The 19,848-nt window shown below is 37.4% G+C and overlaps 1 protein-coding gene across 2 annotated transcripts in view; it reads right to left on the bottom strand.

Moving 5' to 3' along the window:
• The window catches only part of LOC150089208 (protein mothers against dpp-like), a 71,605-nt gene that overhangs the window by 30,223 nt on the left and 21,534 nt on the right, over nucleotides 1–19,848 (bottom strand). Inside the window, exons 3-4 of one of the 2 annotated variants that reach the window (XM_090390374.1) lie at nucleotides 16,040–16,223; nucleotides 12,408–12,650 (exon numbers count right to left, since the gene is read on the bottom strand). In XM_090390374.1, the coding sequence (XP_090246500.1) occupies nucleotides 12,408–12,650; nucleotides 16,040–16,223 (427 nt within the window). The remainder of the gene's footprint in view (nucleotides 1–12,407; nucleotides 12,651–16,039; nucleotides 16,224–19,848) is intronic. The other variant, XM_090390375.1, reaches the window with a different exon arrangement.

Below are 19,848 nucleotides of genomic sequence, written 5' to 3'. Positions count from 1 at the left end.
GGAACAGAGATGGGCAAAAGTTGCGGCCAATAGCTTTGGCAAGAGACCAGAATGCTCGGCTACCATTAGGGCAAGAAGCAAGTTTTCTACTCTTAGCCTGTTCAAACTCTAGTTTGGACTGATTAATAACTGCTTTACAATTGTTGCGAGCTTTGGTGTACGCAGAAAATGAAACTGAAGAATTAGAAACAAGCCAATTACGATATGCAACATTCTTCTCTTGGACAGCCTTAGCACATTTATTGGAAAACCAAGGTTTAGATAAAGGACGAGATTTTAAAGTGGAGTGTGGAATAAAGGATTCCATTCCTGCAAGAATAATTTCACTGACACGACCTGAGCAAACGTTGACATCAGAAGTTTTGAAACAGTAATCCGACCAAGAAAAAGAAGAAAAGAAGTCTCGCAGGTCATCCCATTTTGCATTCTTGTAATGCCAAACAACACAAGGTTGGGAATAGCCATGAGATAAAGGTTCCATTGGAGAAGAGACAATCACCAAGTTGTGATCTGAAGTGCCTAAAGGACCTCTCACTTCGACCGTGTACTTAGAAGGGTTGTTTGTGAGAAAAAGATCAAGCGTATTGGCTGTGTGATTAGGATTGTCCGGTATTCTTGTAGGTAAATGAACAATCTGTGCTAGGTCATTAGTAATTGCAAAAGCATTTTAGCATTAGCATTAGTAGAGGCATATGATGCAAGAAAGCAAGCTTATTCAGCATCAGCCAAAAAAAAAAAAAAACAACCACTACTCCCATTTCACCCCTCCATTCGTTCGAAATACCTGTCCAGCTGAGCCTTAAATTTGTTTAGGCTATCAACTTCAACAACAAGCGATGGAAGTCTATTCCACAAACCCACTGCCCGCTGGCTAAAGGCAAATTTCCGCACATCTATCCGACATCCGTCCTTCCTCAATTTGAATTTATGCCCTCTCAGGTGATTATTCTGAGCAAGAGGAAGAATCCCATCGGCACTGAGCATGCTCAAGCCATTCAAAGCCTTATACACCTCTATCAGATCACCTCGCCGATGCCTAGTCTCCAGGCTCTGTAATTTGCAAAACTTAAGCCTTTCTTCGTAAGAGCAACCCTTTGTTCCATTCACTAATCTTGTTGCCCTTCTCTGTACTCGTTCCAGCAGCTCTACATCCTTCTTAAAATGAGGCCTCCAGACCTGTATACCGTACTCAAGGTGTGGCCTGACCAATGCCTTATACAAGGGAATAATCACATCCCTGTCCCTGCTAGAAAAATTCCTGTATATCATTGACAAGACACCATGAGCTACTCTTGCAGCTCGTCTGCACTGCTCAGAGAACTTCATATCTGCCTGCACAATTACCCCCAGATCGTTTTCATTCTCTACCACTGTCAGCGTAGTACCACAGAGTTGATACGTTGATCTGGGGTTACTGTTTCCCATATGTAGTATTTTACATTTGTCAATGTTAAACTTCATTTGCCACTGCTCAACCTTTCCAGATCCTGTTGCAGCAGCATAGTAACAGTAGTGTCCTTAACAACCCTGCCAACCTTTGTATCGTCTGCAAACTTGGACATTAAGCCTGATACACCATCATCAATATCATTTATAAATACAGAAAACAACAATGGACCCAACACTGAACCCTGAGGAACTCCACTAATAACATTAGTCCACGTTGAGCAGTGTCCATTGATTACCACTCTCTGTCTTCTGCCACTCAACCATCCCTTTATCCATAGCAGCAATTTGCCTCCAATGCCACACTTCTCCAATTTGTGCAGCAGTCTTCCATGCGCAACAGTATCAAAAGCCTTTCTAAGATCCAAATATATAATATCAAAGTTATTCCCTGCATCCAGTTCTTTTGTGACTACATCATAATATCCAATCAAATTGGTCAGACAAGACCTGCCCTTAACAAACCCATGCTGTGTCTGAGCTATAACTGAATTCTTGTCCAGATGATCCTGCAGTGCTTCTTTAACCAGTGCCTCCATTAATTTTCCTGGAACCGAAGTTAAACTAACAGGTCTATAATTACTTGTGTCAGCCTTTGATCCTCCTTTGTGAATTGGGGTTACATTTGCACATCTCCAGTCCATGGGTACCTCCCCTGAGTCCAAAGAAGCTCTCATAATTATGGCTAGGGGTTTGCTTACTTCCTTTGCTGTCTCCTTTAATATAACTGGATAGATCCCATCCACCCCGGGTGCCTTTTTTATGTTTATCCTCAACAATTTCTCCTCCACTTTCCTCTCAGTTATTAGAAAATCATCTAGCTCACTGCCAATGTTTACTTCACCTACGACATTCCCCTTCCTGAATAACTCCTCATGTGTGAATGTAGATGCAAAATACCCGTTTAGATTGTTAGCCACCTGAGCTGGATCCTCAACTGTTGAACCATCAACATCCAGTGGACCAATCTGATTCATCCCTTTCCTTCTTGAGTTTAAATAGGTAAAGAACTCTTTTCTGTTTTTCTTTGCATCCTTTGCCAAGGATTTCTCATAATCTGCCTTTGCCTGCCTAATCTCCTTTGTGACTTGGTTACAGACCAACTTATATCTATCATAGGCTTCCATGTCACCCATTAATTTGTATGTATCCCATGCATTTTTCTTCTCTGCCATATATCTCATTAGTTCATCTGACAACCATTTAGGCCTGAACCTTGAACAATATTTCTTGGTTGGTATGTAAAGCCTGGTAGCTTCCAAGATTAGTTCCTTGAATGCTTCCCATTTTGAATTTGCTGTTGGTAACATCATCAGTTGGTCCCACTGTATAGAATTTAAATACTGTCTCAGACCATCATAGTCGCCTTTACGAAAGCAAAAACCCTTCCCTTTACCTCTGATGGTAGTTACCTCCTTGAGTAAATCCCACTTCAGCACACTGTGATCACTGCCACCCAGTGGTTCCTTTATCTGCAGATTCCTAATGCATGAAGAATCACTACTGATAATCAGATCAAGAGTATTACTCCCTCTAGTTGCCTCCCGAACATGCTGGTGTAGAAAACAATCATCCAATAAATCCACAAAAGCCTTGCTAGTGTTTGAGTGACCAACCCACAAATTCCAGTCAATATCTGGGAAATTAAAATCCCCCATTATAAGACTCTCTGATTTACTGGCCCATTCTATTTCCCTGTACAGTATCTTATTATACTCATCAGAGTCATTAGGCCTATAGCACACTCCTACTCTCAATTTTGATTTACCTATGCTTATGTCACACCAAACTGACTCGACACTGCCCTGTCCATCGATGTCGACTGGCTTCACTTCCTTGGATTTTATGTGTTTTTTAACTAATAGCATAACCCCTCCTCCCTTCCTATCCTTTCTGTAGACGTTGTACTCCCCAAATTCCAGTTCTGCATTCCTTATATCTGTGTGACACCACGTCTCTGATATCCCAACAATATCTGCCTTTGATGTTTTGAGTAATACCTCAAATTCATCAAATTTATTTACTAAACTCCTAGCATTGGTGTACACGCAAGTATACATGCACCTGTTTCTATTCTTAGCTACCCTAACACAACCCATGTGTTTACTTGTACCGCAATGACTTCCAGCAGTCTCTGAAATATCGTGCATCTTGTTTTTCAGGCTTCTGCTCATTCCAATAGAAGCAGTGCAAGAATCTCTTTCACCTCTGCCAGTGGCTACTGTTAATCCATTAGTCTTTGTCTCCCCCCAAGCTAGCAGTTTTCCGACCCACCTAACACTGCCTCGATAGCATCAGCAAATATTCTTGCTCCTTTTCTATTTAAGTGTATCCCATCCCTGTAGAAGCAATCTCTGCTGTTAACAAGTACATTCCAGGCTGAAAAAAATTCTACACCTTGAGCCTTGCACAATCTTTCCAGGGCGAATTGATCGACAAGGCTCTCATCATATACTCCCTCCTATCATGTCTGGGCAGAATTGCAGACACTTTCAATTTCAACCCTACTTCACGGCTTTTTTTCAACAGCCTCAGCCTCAGCATCTCGACCTGCTGGGTCGGTGTGACTAGAAAATGGAAGCCAGCTGGAGTTATGAACATTAAAATCACCAAGGAGAATTACCTCACTGTTAGGAAAGTTGGACTGGAGAAAGTCAAGTTGCAAAGAGAGGAAGTCAAAGAGCTCCAAGTGATTAGTGGAGTTGGGAGAACAGTAGAGACAACAGATGAATTTGACACAATGAGGTAGAGAGATTTTAAGCCAGAGAAGATCAAAGAGAGGAGATTCCAAATTGCCAAGTCTCTAACAGGAAATATCAGAACCGACATATGCACAAGTACCACCTTTAAGGCGAAAGGAATCATACAGCGAATAATTTGGGCATCTGAGATGAGCAGTAGTTGAATCAACCAATAACTGAGATTCTGTCAGAAAAAGGAAAAGAGGTTTGGCAGACTGCAAGTGGAAATGGACATCGTTGAGATTAGAATTGAGACCACGTATATTTGTGAAATGAATTAGGAAGTTCTTGGGAGGTTTAGATCTTTTCGCAGATAAGCTTGCTCTATTAGTTTGACAATTCATGGTGTATTCAATAGTAAGAAAAAGTGGGTGGGACATGCTGTATGAAGTAATGAAATTTTTAAATATGGCGTACATGTGGTAAGAATATACCCAGATCCTTGACATAACGTGGCCTCGACAATGCTCCCCGCATACACACTACTCGGACTCCCTCCAGTCACTATCTGGCAGAGTAGAGGTAGCATGATTATACACTAGCTGATCCGGAAGCCTCCTAGAGTTACCAATAGGTTCGATCCGGTGTACTAACTAGCGGCCGGCCTGCGAACACCGTTTTAGAGCTGTACCCTCGAAATGTAAGGAATATTGGATCTCGCCACGACATTCATCATAACCTCAAAATTCATCAATCATACTGCATGGTGGAAGAGATAGGGAAGGGTTGACCGGAACTTAGCTCTACAGACTAAACATGGGTTCCACCACTTCAAGCCTCCAATAAGCAAAATGGTGGTATTTCACCGGTTGATAAGAATCATCTACCACCTAGTACTGCCTGGTAACAGAGGGGCAGCGTACCTCCATGTGGTGTGGGCACCACACCTTGACCCCTGCTTACGTTGGTTCACACCTGGGTGGTCACCCACCATATACTTGTGCATGGAGGTTATACCCAGGATTACTAACAGTCCCACCATTGTGAAGGTGCAAGCAGAGGATTTGGCTGTCACAGACCGTCCGGACTTTGCCGAAATTGGGTCCACTTGACTTGAGTGTCACCCGAATATCAGTTCCATCAGCGTTTTAGACTCCCAGGTAGCAAGTACAGCTTGTCTGGCATATCTGAGAGAATGTCTGTGACAACCTCAAGGACCAGGTGCTTGTACGTTTTGTGTATTTATAACACATGACAGTGTATCCTCGATTGTATTGTGGAATTACAAACATTACGTAGCATTCTAAACATTTGGTTGTGACTGTAAATAAATGCAGGAGCAAAACAAGGAGATATACTTACAATTATTAAAGAACACACTAACATATATTTCATTATGTGTCCTTAAAAAATAAAGAGAACTTCATTTCATAAAGTGATTTATGAAATGAAGGCTATTCGAATGTGCCATGAAAATAAACAAACACTGATCCAATACAGACTGGAGGAAAAGCATCTCAACTGGGGAAACATGCAAACGCAAACTAATCCAAAGTTACAATATATATATTAACTTAGTAAACTGCATGCATGTGACTGAAGCAAAGAGTGATGAAAAATATAGTTCATTGATGTGAAAACTGTGATGTTGGGGTTCCAAGTGGAATATCTGTAATAATTATGCACAAAACTTGCACGTGTATTTTGCAATGCTTTTAGATAATATTTCAGAGGGGGAAAAACAAAAAAATTATTTGAAAATAAACATGGAGTTGCAAATACTTACAGGCAAATCAATGAAAGGTTAAATACATTCTCAACTCACATTGGACACACTTTCTAGCTGAACAACCTTCGGGTGCCACATCATATCATTGTGTAAAAACAAAATGGAATCAATACTTTCACTACTTAAAGAGATTCAAAGCTCCTGCACAACAAGCCAGGCTGAATTAAAATTTCTTTCATTGCTTGAGCTAGTGGCAGATACACAAAGTACATTTTTGACAATTCTCAACAGAAACTTGAATTCCTGTCCATGGTTTCTCCACCAATCAAGTAAGTCATTACGTTCAACATCAGTATGCATATATTTCTCAATTTCATCTTCTTGACTTTGACTCTTCAGCTGCATCTTCAAATTGATTGGATTGACAGACATCTGCTTATAATAACATAGGACTTCCTCTTTCTCTAATACCAATTGGGTATTTCTAGTCCACATATTATTCTCAATTGAAACACACACAGTGCTAGATAACGTTATGTTTTCTCTATCACGAGCTACATGATAATACAAATAACTTTTTCTTTGAAATAAGACATAGCTCATGGAAGCTTGAAATACTTCTTTATGATGTTTCATAAAATTTGAACCCAAATATTACCTGACCATACAAACAATACCTGTGCTACTCAGTCCAACCCAAGTCCAATTATGATTTGTGCTACCAGGCCCAAGCTTGGACTTATGCAGACCTCTAACTCCTACATTATCAGAACAACTCAGAGGAAGATTATGTTTTATGATAAAGGATGCAAATAAATATTCAGCACCTATGACAACATCATCACTACAAAAATGCAACGTTTATGTTGCATTTATTTTTACACATCACACTGAATTTATGTTCATTTGTTTGGATATATCTGATTACATAGTGCACATCCTGCTTCATAAAAGTGAAAAATTACATAGCAAATGTGTTACCTTTCCAGATTTCACAATACGTGGAAAATCTTGCAGATATGTCTTCTGAAATTTTACATCATATTTGTTTAATGTCTTAATGAAGGACATTGTTTATTTGCTTCACACTACACAAGTACTATGAAATCATTACAAATAACATAGAGATACACTATTATCCCGTTTCCATTTTTTTTAAGTGTTTGCAAAAAGATGGAGAAACTCTTTATCACCAACTACATCACAACAGTGGGATGGAGAAAGTTTTCAAACAGTAAAAAAAAAAAAAAAAAGAAACGAAAAAAAGAAAGAAAAAAAACGACTATTCTCCATTGTAAATCCAAAGAGTTAGCAGCTATGTTACTTTGGTTGTTTCCAAAGTATGGATCGCTGTGCTATTATTCCCTCAGATAACAGAGTACTGTTCTTTATAAAAAAAAAAAAAAAAAAAAATTTATAAAGAACAGCAGTTATCTGAAAGTAATTAGTATAGATTTTCAGTTTTTATTTCTCTTACACCTCAATGAGATGTGCAATGAAAAATACATCAAGGGGACATTAATTGGGGAATAGTTCCCTATAATTTTTTTTACTTACTGCATGGAATGAGTACCACTTTATTCATTTACCTCATGCTGTTGCACAGCTGGTCCCCAAACAAAAATAATTAATGATATTTAAATATATGGTTATGATTTTTACGTGGACTGGAAAATAAACAATTTAATTACAAATATTTAGATTAACTATTAAATTAAATAGATTTCATGAATATAAAATTAACATTATAAAAACCATTACAGTTTTAACAAATTTTATTAACTAGAGTGAACATTCAGAAAACAATCCTTGAATTGCATAACAAACAGCAGTTATGTAAAGGTACTTGAGTGGTAAGTCGAGACTATTGCTCAAAGACTCACATACTGCTTATTTCCAGTAAAATAAAAAAAATTTAATTAGAATTTTAGACAGGCATGCTTATTGGGTTTTAAAATTAAATTATTGAAAAGTACTGACCTATTAAGCAAAAAACTGAGGATTTTATTGAAAACATCAAAAATTTGGAGTTTTTATTAATTTTTTTTTAATAAAAAGAGAGGAGAGTCAGGCCAACATATTTGTCAGCTGTGATATATTCAGTTATAAATTTTTGTAAACAACAACACGTGTCATTATTTTCAAGTATGAAATCATATTTAGAATGGCAAAACTGCTAAATAATGGAAAGTGTATAAACTGACAAACAGTTTATATATTTTTATAAGTTGCTGCTGTTGTTATTGTTTGTTGTTTGGTTTTTAGGAGCATTAGCAACTAAGGCCATATTGCTCCGGGAATATGCAGTGGTCATTCCCTGACCTTTCCGCATCCTCCTGTATTTGGTGGTGATGGGCTTGAACCCCGGTCTAATCAAGAAGCGTGTGCTACGCACTGCTGCTCCTTCTCATCTGGCTACGGAGGCGCTGCTGCTGTTGACTATTGTTAGTGTTCTCAATAATTATACTGAGGTACAGTAAAATCCACTTGTGTTTATACTCAAACTAATATACATCCTTGATCCAGAATATGTACAGTCTGATCCAGAATGCTACCTAGCCATATTACACTATTTTCTATGGAAAATGGTTTCCAGAATGTTGGTTTTCACTTATTCAGTGATTTCCAGGAATACCTTCCATTTAACTCAAGGGGTACCTATTAGAAAGAAAACTTTTTTTTCTCCCGTTATGTATAATCATTCAGCTACAGCAGCCATTAGATTATAGGGCAGAGTTATTCCTTATTACCTATTTATGGACTAAACTAAAATTTGGATTCCATGTAAACACATCTCATCTGGAAGTGTGTAATGATTATAAAAAATTGACAATTTTTGAAATTATTTAAGCATATGAAGCATTGCTGATTTTGATATTTTTATTTTAAAGTACAACATTATTAAAAAAAAAAAACTCCACTAACAGTGCATTTCCCAATTAAAATGTTTTAAATCATTTCTTTCACTGATGGCAAAATAGTAAAACTAAAAGGGAAAAAAATGTGCAAAATGAAATTTACTTATACAAAAATAATTCCTTAATACATTATCTTTTGGTCATTGCATATTCATGTTAACAAAACTGGAAAAACTGGTTAAAATTTATTTCAGGTTATAATGTGCAGGTTAAAACTGTCCCCTGACACCTGCATTATATCAAGGTTGCATTGTACACAACATCAAAATTAAGGAGTTTACTTATGCATGGGTAAATAACACACACACACACACATCATTTCTAGTACCAAGGTAGTTTTAATGCATCATTTTAATTATATCTCGTACTGTGAATACCTTCACGAGTTGCCATGGTATTGCACTACCTCAAATAAGTAACATTTCACCTATGGAGAAGACTAATGTTACTTTTTCTTGGCGGATATCACCACCCAGACAGCACCGTTTCAAAGCTTATTGGCTTCTCATCAGTGGGTGGGCAGGTACCCTGTTGTTGCAATAGTGACAACCCAGTTATGAAGTATAAATCCACAATATGAAAGATGCCTGATGGTGTGCATGATTTAATCTAAAAGATATTTCTTGGCTAAATGCATAAGGATACAAAGGAGTTTATTTATACATGTGTAATGCATGCACATCATTTCTAGTACCAAGGTAATCTTAATTAAAAAATGATGCATTAAAACTACCTTGGTAGTAGAAATGATGTGTGTACAATGTTGTTTGTTTGTTATTTGGTTTTTAGGAGCATTAGCAACTAAGGCCATATTGCTCCGGGGATATGCGGTGGCCATTCCCTGACCTTTCCGCATCCTCCGTATTTGGTGGTCACGGACTCGAACCCCGGTCTAATCAAGAAACATGTGCTACACACTGCTGCTCCTGCCCACCTGGCTACGGAGGCGCCGTGTGTGCGTTACCCAAGCATAAGTAAACTCCTTCGTACTCTTAGGCATTTAGCTATGATATAACTTTTAGATTAAACTATGCACATCATCAGGCATCTCTCATATAGTGCAATTATACTTCATAACTGGGTTGTCATTATTACAACAGGGTACCTGCCGATCCACCCACCGACGAGAAGCCAATAAGGTTCAAAACGGTGCCATCTGGGTGGTGGAATCCATCGAGAAAAAGTAACATTACTCTTCGCCATGGGTGAAGCATTACTTATTCAAGGTAGTGCAATACCATGGCAACTCGTTGTGAAGGTATTCACAATATGAGATATAATTTATATCTCATATTGTGAATTAAAACTACCTTGGTAGTAGAAATGATGTGTGTGCACATTACCCATACATAAGTAAACTCCTTCATAGGCATTTAGCCAAGAAATATCTTTAAGATCAAAATTATTTTTTTAATCCAATTCCTTTGTTACTGAATCATCACTAATCAAACTGGTCAGACAAGACTGCCCCTTAACAAATCTATGCTATGACTGCTATATAACTGCATTCCAATCAAGGTGTGTAGGAACCGCTACAGTGGATATAATTTTTTTTTTTTTTTTTTTTCAAATTAGGAACTAAGATTGAAAGGTAATTTCAAAAATGTTGTTTAACTTTCTTTGGACATTTTTAATATTGTAAAGGTTTAATGCATGTTAAGTTATTGGGCCACATAATGCTATGAAGCCTTAATACTACTATTAGCACTAGTAATTGCTTAATCTATTATCAGAAATGTAAATATCTAGAACAACGTCTCTCAACCTTTTCGTTGTTGCAGCACACTTTTAAAGATGCTAAAATTTTGCAGCGCACTTTGAAAGATGCTAAAATTTTGCGGCACACTACAATCGCTATTGTATAATAGCGATTGTAGTGTAGTGTAGTGTAGTGTAGTGTAGTCATATATAATCACTAATATATATGACTAATATATTATCAGATTAAGAACTTTGATTTCTGACTGATTTAACAATTTTTATAATACACATACCCTCTTTTTTTTTTTTCCCATCTTGTGACACTATCTTGTTTTGAGTAAATTAAAAATTATCATTTTTAATTTGCTCAAAACAAGATGAGTCACATACAATATCAAATCTTCAATATACCCTTTTATCTTCAACCAGTTGTTTAAGATCCTCTTCTATAATGATAGTCAATTATTCTCTTCTTATTTCTTATGTCTCCCTCCCATATGAACATGTGGCTATCTTTATGTTAAAATACTGCATGTCTTACACAAAATATTCTAGTAGCCTTTGAGTTTACCCTTTCCAAATTTTTCTAAAACATCACTGTAACTGAGGTATGTTATTCCCCATTACTCAGCTATGAGTCATTCTTCACCGCATTCTGTTCAAAGCACTGTGTATCCATTGTTCCGGAACGCACTGCAGTTGGTCAGGAGCAGGACAGAGACTTAGTTTTTGCTTTAGGATGCATGGATTTACTGATTGCTGATGCTTCAAGCTCTGTACTGAATTTGTTTTCCTCTCCTACTTCTTTCTTCTTCTACTCTCTTTTCTGTTCTTTTCTTTATTGGGTATTATCAGTACACAAATAGTGGATTCCTAGCTGCCTCCACATACCAGGGATGGTAACCAACTAGTCGTAGTGTATGTTTGATATCTGTACACTACTGTAAATAGGTGGGTGGGGTTGCCTAGTTTAATAAATAGATAAAAAAATTACTTTATAGTTTTATTATATAAAATAACACCCAGAATAAAGAGTACAGTACACAGACATGTCCTCATACATCAAAAATTTTGGGTTACTTGACTTTGATAGTTTTGGATAATTTCGGTAACCCAGAATATCCAATTATCCAGCCTTACTGTTTATCATTGATGCCAGATTATCAGTCTCCTAGCACAGTTACTAAAACCAAGTAATTCTAAATATTAGACCATGTCCTAACAATATACTAATGAATAAATGTCAAAATTAAATTAAGTTCTATAACCTAGTACAGGGGTGGCGAACCCACGGGACGTGCGCCCAAAATGGCACACATACAAATTTTTTGGGCACGTGGAATTCAGAGCGTCCCAAAAGAAATTTCAAACTTCATGCAGTGATTTGTTTGAAGTCGGAGTGATGAGATGTAATGGCAAAATTGTGAAAAGAAATTAAGAAAAAAATTTGTATATTTCACACGTTTATTCAGAACATAAGTTATTGGTAAAGTTACGTGAGATATATTATCTGCATTCAGTATTTAGTGTAGCTTCCTTCATTATCAATTACAGTTTGTATGTGGTGTGGAGACTGGAGATTATTCTTCATCAATTCCCATAAATTCTTATATTTTAATTGCTATTTGCCCTTTAAAGATTGTTTAGAATGTCAGCTCAACCAGCAAAGAAACAAAAACGTTCAAATGAAATTCTATGCTACTCAGCAGAGAATTTCAAGAATCTTGGAGTGAAGGATTTTGTATGATTAAGAAGGATAATAAAGCATTATGCATTTTGTGTTCTGAAATGTGAGGATAGTTTTTTAAAATATTTAGCCAATTTGGCATGCACCCTTAAAAAGGTTTGCCACCCCTGACCTAGTAATAACCCTATTTCTTAAGCTGATGATCATACAGGCAATTTATGATGATGAATGATTTCTTCACTTACCAGGTAAACCAAATGGACTATTAGGAGCAGAACTATTAATACTTGCTCCTGGAGATGGCACATTCAAAGATGGAGCTGAGAGTGCACTACCCAGAGGAGTATTTGGGGGTGGAGTAGTGAAGCCTTGTGGTGAAAAACTAACATTGTGTGGCATTGCAGGTTCTGGAACAGGCTGAAAGCTGGAAAGCATTGGATGACCTGGAGGATATTCACTGTGACGTGGCACCAACACTGGGGGTAGGACTGAAATCATAAAATTACTAATCAGCCATATTATTTCTGTCTAAAAGAAGTTAGAAGAGATGGTAAACATGGTGTAACATATAAATGTTAGGATAATAAACCAAAAAATAGTGGATGGCAGACTCTGTCATGTAATGTAATTTTTTTGTCATAAATCTTTTCTGACAGTCCCATCTGAGGGTGCATTATGCAGGGAACAGCCAGATCCTCTATAGCAAAATTTCTCTATACCAAAACAAACCTAACACCAGATGTCTCTACTGATGACCTTTACTTCATTAATTTTATCTGCAGTGGAACACAACCATTTCTGTATAAATGTTATGACGATGCCAATAAATTTATGTACTGTTATTGTTTTAGTAAATGGATAGTGACTGCACAGGGCTTTTTGTGAGTTTTTTTTTTAAATTTCTTTTATGATTCTGTATATATATAAAAAACATCAGTATTGAGAAATAGAGGGGGGCTGATTTTTTAGGACAGTAAATGCATATTCATACGAAATGCTGCAGAAATTTTAAACAGCATATTTTGATTGACGTAAAAAATAAAACAGTTAATAAACTATTATCTTACAAGTTATAACTAAATAATAACAAAATAACAATGCATTACATGCATAATATTACTGTAAAATTTTCAGACATCTACACACAAATCATTTGAAATTATTATTATTATAATATATATATATATATTATATTATAATAATATCTAATAATAGATTATAGTATCAATTATTCTGAGTAAAAAAGTTCATATAAACATGTGTCCAACTCTCAATGGATATGGAGATACAGCTGTTTGAAACTGGTGTGCACAAAGCCATTATGAGAGGTATTAAAGAATGATATATGACTTATTGTTTGTATTTATTCACTTTTTGAATGATACAAAACACAAATAATTGACAAATTTTTTACAGTTCACAATAAAAGTTAGAAAATCCCACCGCCAACCTCAATGCACTTGACAACTCTTGTGGTAATATGACGTGTTGTTCTTCTGAGATCATCTGCCTTGCCATTCCTTTATGAGAGCAGCAGTATCCAAAATGCGAGCAAGCAATTCGTCTCTTGTATTCACCTTTCTTTGTATACTGCACTTTTCATCCATCCCCACAAACAAAAAAAAACTAACAGAGTGAGGTCTAGAAACCTTGGTGGCCAATGAACGAGACCACTACGGTTCAGGGAAAGTTTGATTTAGATATTGTATCACCAAATGGGTATAATGTGCAGAATCTCCATCATGCTGAAAGAACATACCAATCCTTGTAGCCAATGGAATATCCTTCAATAGTAGTGGAAATCTGCATTGCAAAAATTCTAGGTAAATGGGCCTTGTAAGATGATTTTGTAACACAACAGGCCCAATCAACTGATTGTCGATAATGCTACCACACGTTTTTAGGAAGCGATGTTGAAAATTTGTTTCTACAGTAGAATGTGGATTTTCGTCAGACCACCTATGAGAGATACAGGTGTTGTTGATACAACACCCATAATGTTGGTGAAAGTAGCTTCATCACTGAACAGTATTAATGGAAATAATCAGCGATTAGCATTTATCCCACGACAAAATTCCAATTGCTGGGTGTCATCTCCTGGTTGAAGATGTTGCACCTGCTATATGTGAAATAGATACACACCGTGCTCATGTAATGTTCACCATACTCTTGTCTGTAGAACACCAATATGCATGGAAATTCTTCATGTGCTAATAGTAGGACTATGTTCTACCGACTGAAAAATGTCTTCTATTTCATCCACATTTTATTCATTTGCACGTTCAGAAGAAGTATGAGCCCTGGGAACTGTAACAGTCTCATGCAGTTTGGTGTTAACACTAGTAAACGCTCTTGAATCCGGTATTCTCTACAAGCAGCAGTAGCACTTCCACTGCAAAAACTGTAGACAAACACCATATCAGCATATTCAGCATGTGGGAAGATGTGCAGGATACTTAACAACACCTCTAACACCAAACAGCGTCAGGTTATAACTGTTTCTTGGTCACATCTGATTCAGGGATCTGTGTGCACCAGTTTCAAACAGCTGTATCTCTGTATCCATTGAGAATTGGACATGTTTATATGAACTTTTTTACTCAGAATAATTGATATTATAAACTCCCAAAATATTTACTATTCCTCCCGAATCACCCTATATATACAGGGTGTCTCAAAAATATTAGTACAAACATTTAGGGGAGGTAGGTAACATCTAAAGGAATGTGAATCGCATAGGAACCCATAACCGAAAACATCACCGTAAGTCGGTACACAGTGCTGTTCATCAGTTCGCGAGAGGGAAAATTTCTGGTTTACTCATTCAAGCAGTAATCGCTGCACGAAGAGCATGCATCGATATACGAACTGTGAGCTGGCAGACATGCACCTAGTGTATGGATTAGCAGAGGGCCCACGTGGTATGCGCCCCCATGCGGCACAACATCACTTTGCAATAAATGTGTGGGCAGGTATGGTCGGCGACTGCTTAGTCGGCCCATATTTGTTACCATCCCGCATGAACTCCGCTGAATATCGGATCTTTCTTGAACAAGTTCTACCAGGGTTACTTGACGACGTTCCAGCAAATGTGAGACACAACATTTGGTTTCAACGTGACGGGGTGCCTGCCCATTATGGAAGGTGTGTTCGTGACCATTCAAACAGGTGTTTTGGGCGTCGATGGATTAGCCGTGGTGGACCCGTTTCCTGGCCCCCCACGCTCACCTGATTTATCGAGTCTTGATTTCTTTATGTGGGGTGCCCTCAAATCTATCGTGTATGAATCGCCTGTGGAGACAGAAATGGATCTCGCGGCGAGACTCGTCTGCTCTGCTGCTACTGTCAAAGAAACTCCAGGTGTGTTCGACCGTCCATGCATCTCCGCCAATCCATGCTGCATCAGTGTCACACATGCATTGCGTCTCATGGTGGAACCTTCGAGCACCTGTTGTAACATCATGAAATGCATCCATCTCGTACTCCATTGCTAATATTATGTCAAATAAATGTTTGCCACTAATTAATGTCTTGTGCCATTTCTGCTTCTTGTGCCTCTGCTACTACCTTCCTGTGACATTTCCGGTTATGGGTTCCCATGCGATTCACATTCCTTTAGATGTTACCTACCTCCCCTAAACGTTTGTACCAATATTTTCGAGACACCCTGTATATATATATTTTTTTTTTTTACTCAAAAAACCAACCATCCACATTATAACTGTTGAAGTTCCCCATAACTTCATATATATGGGCAGATAAGGGTGAAGACATTCATTTGTGGGGTGATAAACATAATTTCAAATATATTTTAGAGACACACTCACATTAAGTGTATAAACTAAATTTCAAACAAGGAATATACTTTTATTCTTACCTGGACTTTCAACCCTTTTATAATGGTAGGGATTTATGCAGACTTCTTTCTGCTTAGCAGAAAATGGAAATTCACAACATTCCAATGGTTTAAGTTCGTGGTGGCTTTGTAAATCTGGCCAGCGCCACACTCTGCAATAAATAACATGAGGCAGTCCTTTCCTGTGTGATACCTGAAACAATAACTAAAACTTTTAATTAATTATAGACCACAGATCACTGTATTTATCAACTTTAGTATTAAAATTTGAAAAGGAAGTCCTTATGCACCTTCCTCAATTATACATATCCACCATTCTTAACAAAACTATATACTTATTTTTAGTTAAATATTTCCTATTTAAAAAGTAATTTGCTTTTTGCCATCTATACACACACTCTAAAATTATACCACTTTCAAGGTGCAAATCATTAGTACCAAAAGTGGTGGTTAAGAGTACACAGCACAGCTTTTTGCCACTATGTACAATTTCACTGAATTAGTCTGTTGTTGTTATTTGGTTTTTAGGAGCATTGGCAACTAAGGCCATATTGCTCCGGGGATATGCGGTGGTCATTCCCTGACCTTTCCGCATCCTCCGTATTTGGTGGTCACGTGAATTAGTCCAAGGAGTTTTGCCATTACAATATGCCACACTGTTGTGTAATCATTGTTGCAATGTATTCAGGTCTTTCTGAAATTAGTGAAATAGATAGCATGAAAGAGTAAAGTTTTTGCATCGAGTTATGCTTTAAACCCAGCCAAACAGCTTCAGAGACACTTTCCTTGAGAAGAATGTACAGGCATTCAAGTGGGTTTTCAGGTTCAAAAATGGTCAAAAAATATCATTTGAATATTCAGAGTGTTGCTGGCAACATGTTGTTTTTCCTGGGATGTTAAATAAATATCTGTTTATTTATTGGGCCAGGTGAATAACCGGAAACACCACAGCCAAGGCCATATTGGGTGTGTTGCCATATTGTTTATGTATCTTTGTGTCAGATCACAAAAATACATAAACAATAACAAAATGAATCATATTTACATCAAGAATCAAATATCATCATAATAATAATAGTACTACTAACAAAACACGTACACAACCCTACAGATTAGAATATAAGATAGAATGGCATAGACAATTTCTTTGGAGTATTGGTGATTTTAAAAGGAATAAGAATAAATCAACATTGAGCTACACAATAAGTTTGTGCGATGGATAAGGAAAGAACCTATAAAGAGAAAAGATTCATTTAGAGAGAGGAATTAATGATGGCTTCTGTCTAGTACTCCTGGGGGAATGTGCCAGTCAAAATTATCCCAAATAGGGGCCTGCCAAGCATTTGAAAATAGTTTGGAAACTGCTTATAAAGATTTAATGTGAAGCAACTTCTTCAGTGGAATCCAATTTAAGTTTTCTGTCATTGTAGTGCAGGAGACTGTGTGTTCATGGCCTTAGGTTAGCCCATATTAGTAGCCATATTCCATCAAGAAGAAACTTTTGATGTGGGAAGGGCCGACCGGGCTAGCCGGGTGGGTAAAGTGCCTGCCTGGCTGGCAACCCAAGGGTCGTGGGTCGATTCCTGCCTTGGGATTGGATCAGAGTAGAAAATGCAAAATCTTTGGGAGGTGCATTATGGCCACAGAAGCCAATGCGCCAACAACAAAAAAAAAAAAAAAAAAAAAAAAAAAAAATGTGGGTGGGTGTAGCAGCTGATCAGATTTCAGCAGCATCTAAGATAGAAGAAAGGTTTATAAGTTTTCTTGTGATAAGGAGTACAGACGCCACATCCATAAATTGTACTTCCCTGTCCCTGATCCTTCTTCCTTGAAGCTCGCCTTAATGCCGCAATCCAGAAATATGATATAAAGATGGCTTACCAACCAACCTTGCAGTTTTCCACCTATATATTCTTTGTACATTGTTTGTAATACAATGTTTATAATTGTACAACGTTTATAATTGCATTATACTTTGAGTGTTGAGCTGTATTTACTTTTATTCATTCACATATGCATTTTTATATTTAATTTATTAATTTCTTTTTCTTATATATTGTAATATTACTGTAAACCCCTGGCCTTGTGGCCATGAAGGGCTTATTGCAATGTATCCATTGTATTATTATTATTATTATTATTATTATTATTGCAATAAAGATTTCTAAGTTTTACATAGTGAACAATGCTAACTGGTTCGAGATAACTCCTTCGTGAAGACATGGAGCTGTTGTCTCAAAAGACACATTTTAAGGAGAGATAGGGCTTTAAGAAAGCTGATGTGACAATGAAAAATAAATAAGTTTAGCATCAAACAGTATCCAAGATCTTTATAAGAGAAAACCAATTTAACTGGGTGAGAATCAATAAGGATAAGGTTATATGGAGAAATTTTCTTGGAGAAAAAAATGTGAACACACTTGTCAGGATTAGTATGTAGGCCAAAAAGGCTAAAATAATTGATATTCACTATTATTAATGCTATTGCTATGGTTTGTTTTGCAGTGCCTCCTGAATTAAAATGGAGATAACCCAGATTTTAATATTATCAGCATAAACAATGAGGGGCATCTGCATAAGCAGCAGAGGTGGGATTAAAGCAGAGAAGAGTACCACCCTATGGAATTCCAGCAGATCCAACTCCACTAATCACTTGGAGCTCTTTGACTTCCTCTCTTTGAAACTTGACTTTCTCCAGTCCAACTTTCCTAACAGTGACGTAATTTTCCTTGGTGATTTTAATGTTCACAACTCCAGCTGGCTTCCGTTTTCTAGTCACACCGACCCAGCTGGTCGAGATGCTGAGGCTTTTGCAATTACTAATGACCTTGCACAGATTGCTCATTTACCTATGAGAATACCGGACAATCCTAATCATACAGCCAATACTCTTGACCTTTTTCTCACAAACAACCCTTCTAAGCACACAGTCGAAGTGAGAGGTCCTTTAGCCACTTCAGATCACAACTTGGTGATTGTCTCTTCTCCAATGGAACCTTTATCTCATAGCTATTCTCAACCTCGGGTTGTTTGGCATTACAAGAATGCGAAATGGGATGACCTGCGAGACTTCTTTTCTTCTTTTCCTTGGTCGGATTACTATTTCAAAACTTCTGATGTCAAAGTTTGCTCAGATCGTGCGAGTGAAATTATTCTTGCAGGAATGGAATCCTTTATCCCACACTCCACTTTAAAATCTCGTCCTTTATCTAAACCTTGGTTTTCCAATAAATGTGCTAAGGCTGTTCAAGAGAAGAATGTTGCATATCGTAATTGGCTTGTTTCTAATTCTTCAGTTTCATTTTCTGCATACACCAAAGCTCGCAACAATTGTAAAGCAGTTATTAATCAGTCCAAACTAGAGTTTGAACAGGCTAAGAGTAGAAAACTTGCTTCTTGCCCTAATGGTAGCCGAGCATTCTGGTCTCTTGAAAAAGCTATTGGCCGCAACTTTTGCCCATCTCTGCTCCCACCTCTGTCCAAACCAGATGGTTCTGTTGTCACTTCAGCCAAGGATAAAGCTGACCTGCTAGCATCCCATTTTTCTTCCAACTCGTATATTAATGATCTTGGTAATACACCTCCCACCATTGCCAACACGCTCCATTCAATACCTCCTGTGGTCTTCCGTCAAAAGGATGTCAGAAGGATTTTGACGAATCTTGATGCTAAGAAAGCTCCAGGTCCCGATGGTTTTTCTCCATTTGTTCTCAAAACCTGTGCTCCTGAACTTACTCCTATTCTTTGCCGCCTTTTTTCACTTCCTTATTCCAAAGGTGTTTTGCCTTTTGCTTGGAAATTTGCTCATATCCAGCCAGTTCCTAAAAAGA

The sequence above is a fragment of the Mastigoproctus giganteus genome, chromosome 2, assembly GCF_048544385.1.
Source record: "Mastigoproctus giganteus isolate SK-2022 chromosome 2, ASM4854438v1, whole genome shotgun sequence".
Taxonomy (NCBI): Eukaryota; Metazoa; Arthropoda; class Arachnida; order Uropygi; family Thelyphonidae; genus Mastigoproctus; species Mastigoproctus giganteus.
Note: the sequence above shows the minus strand (reverse complement) of the source record. Positions and strands in the feature narration are given on the sequence as shown.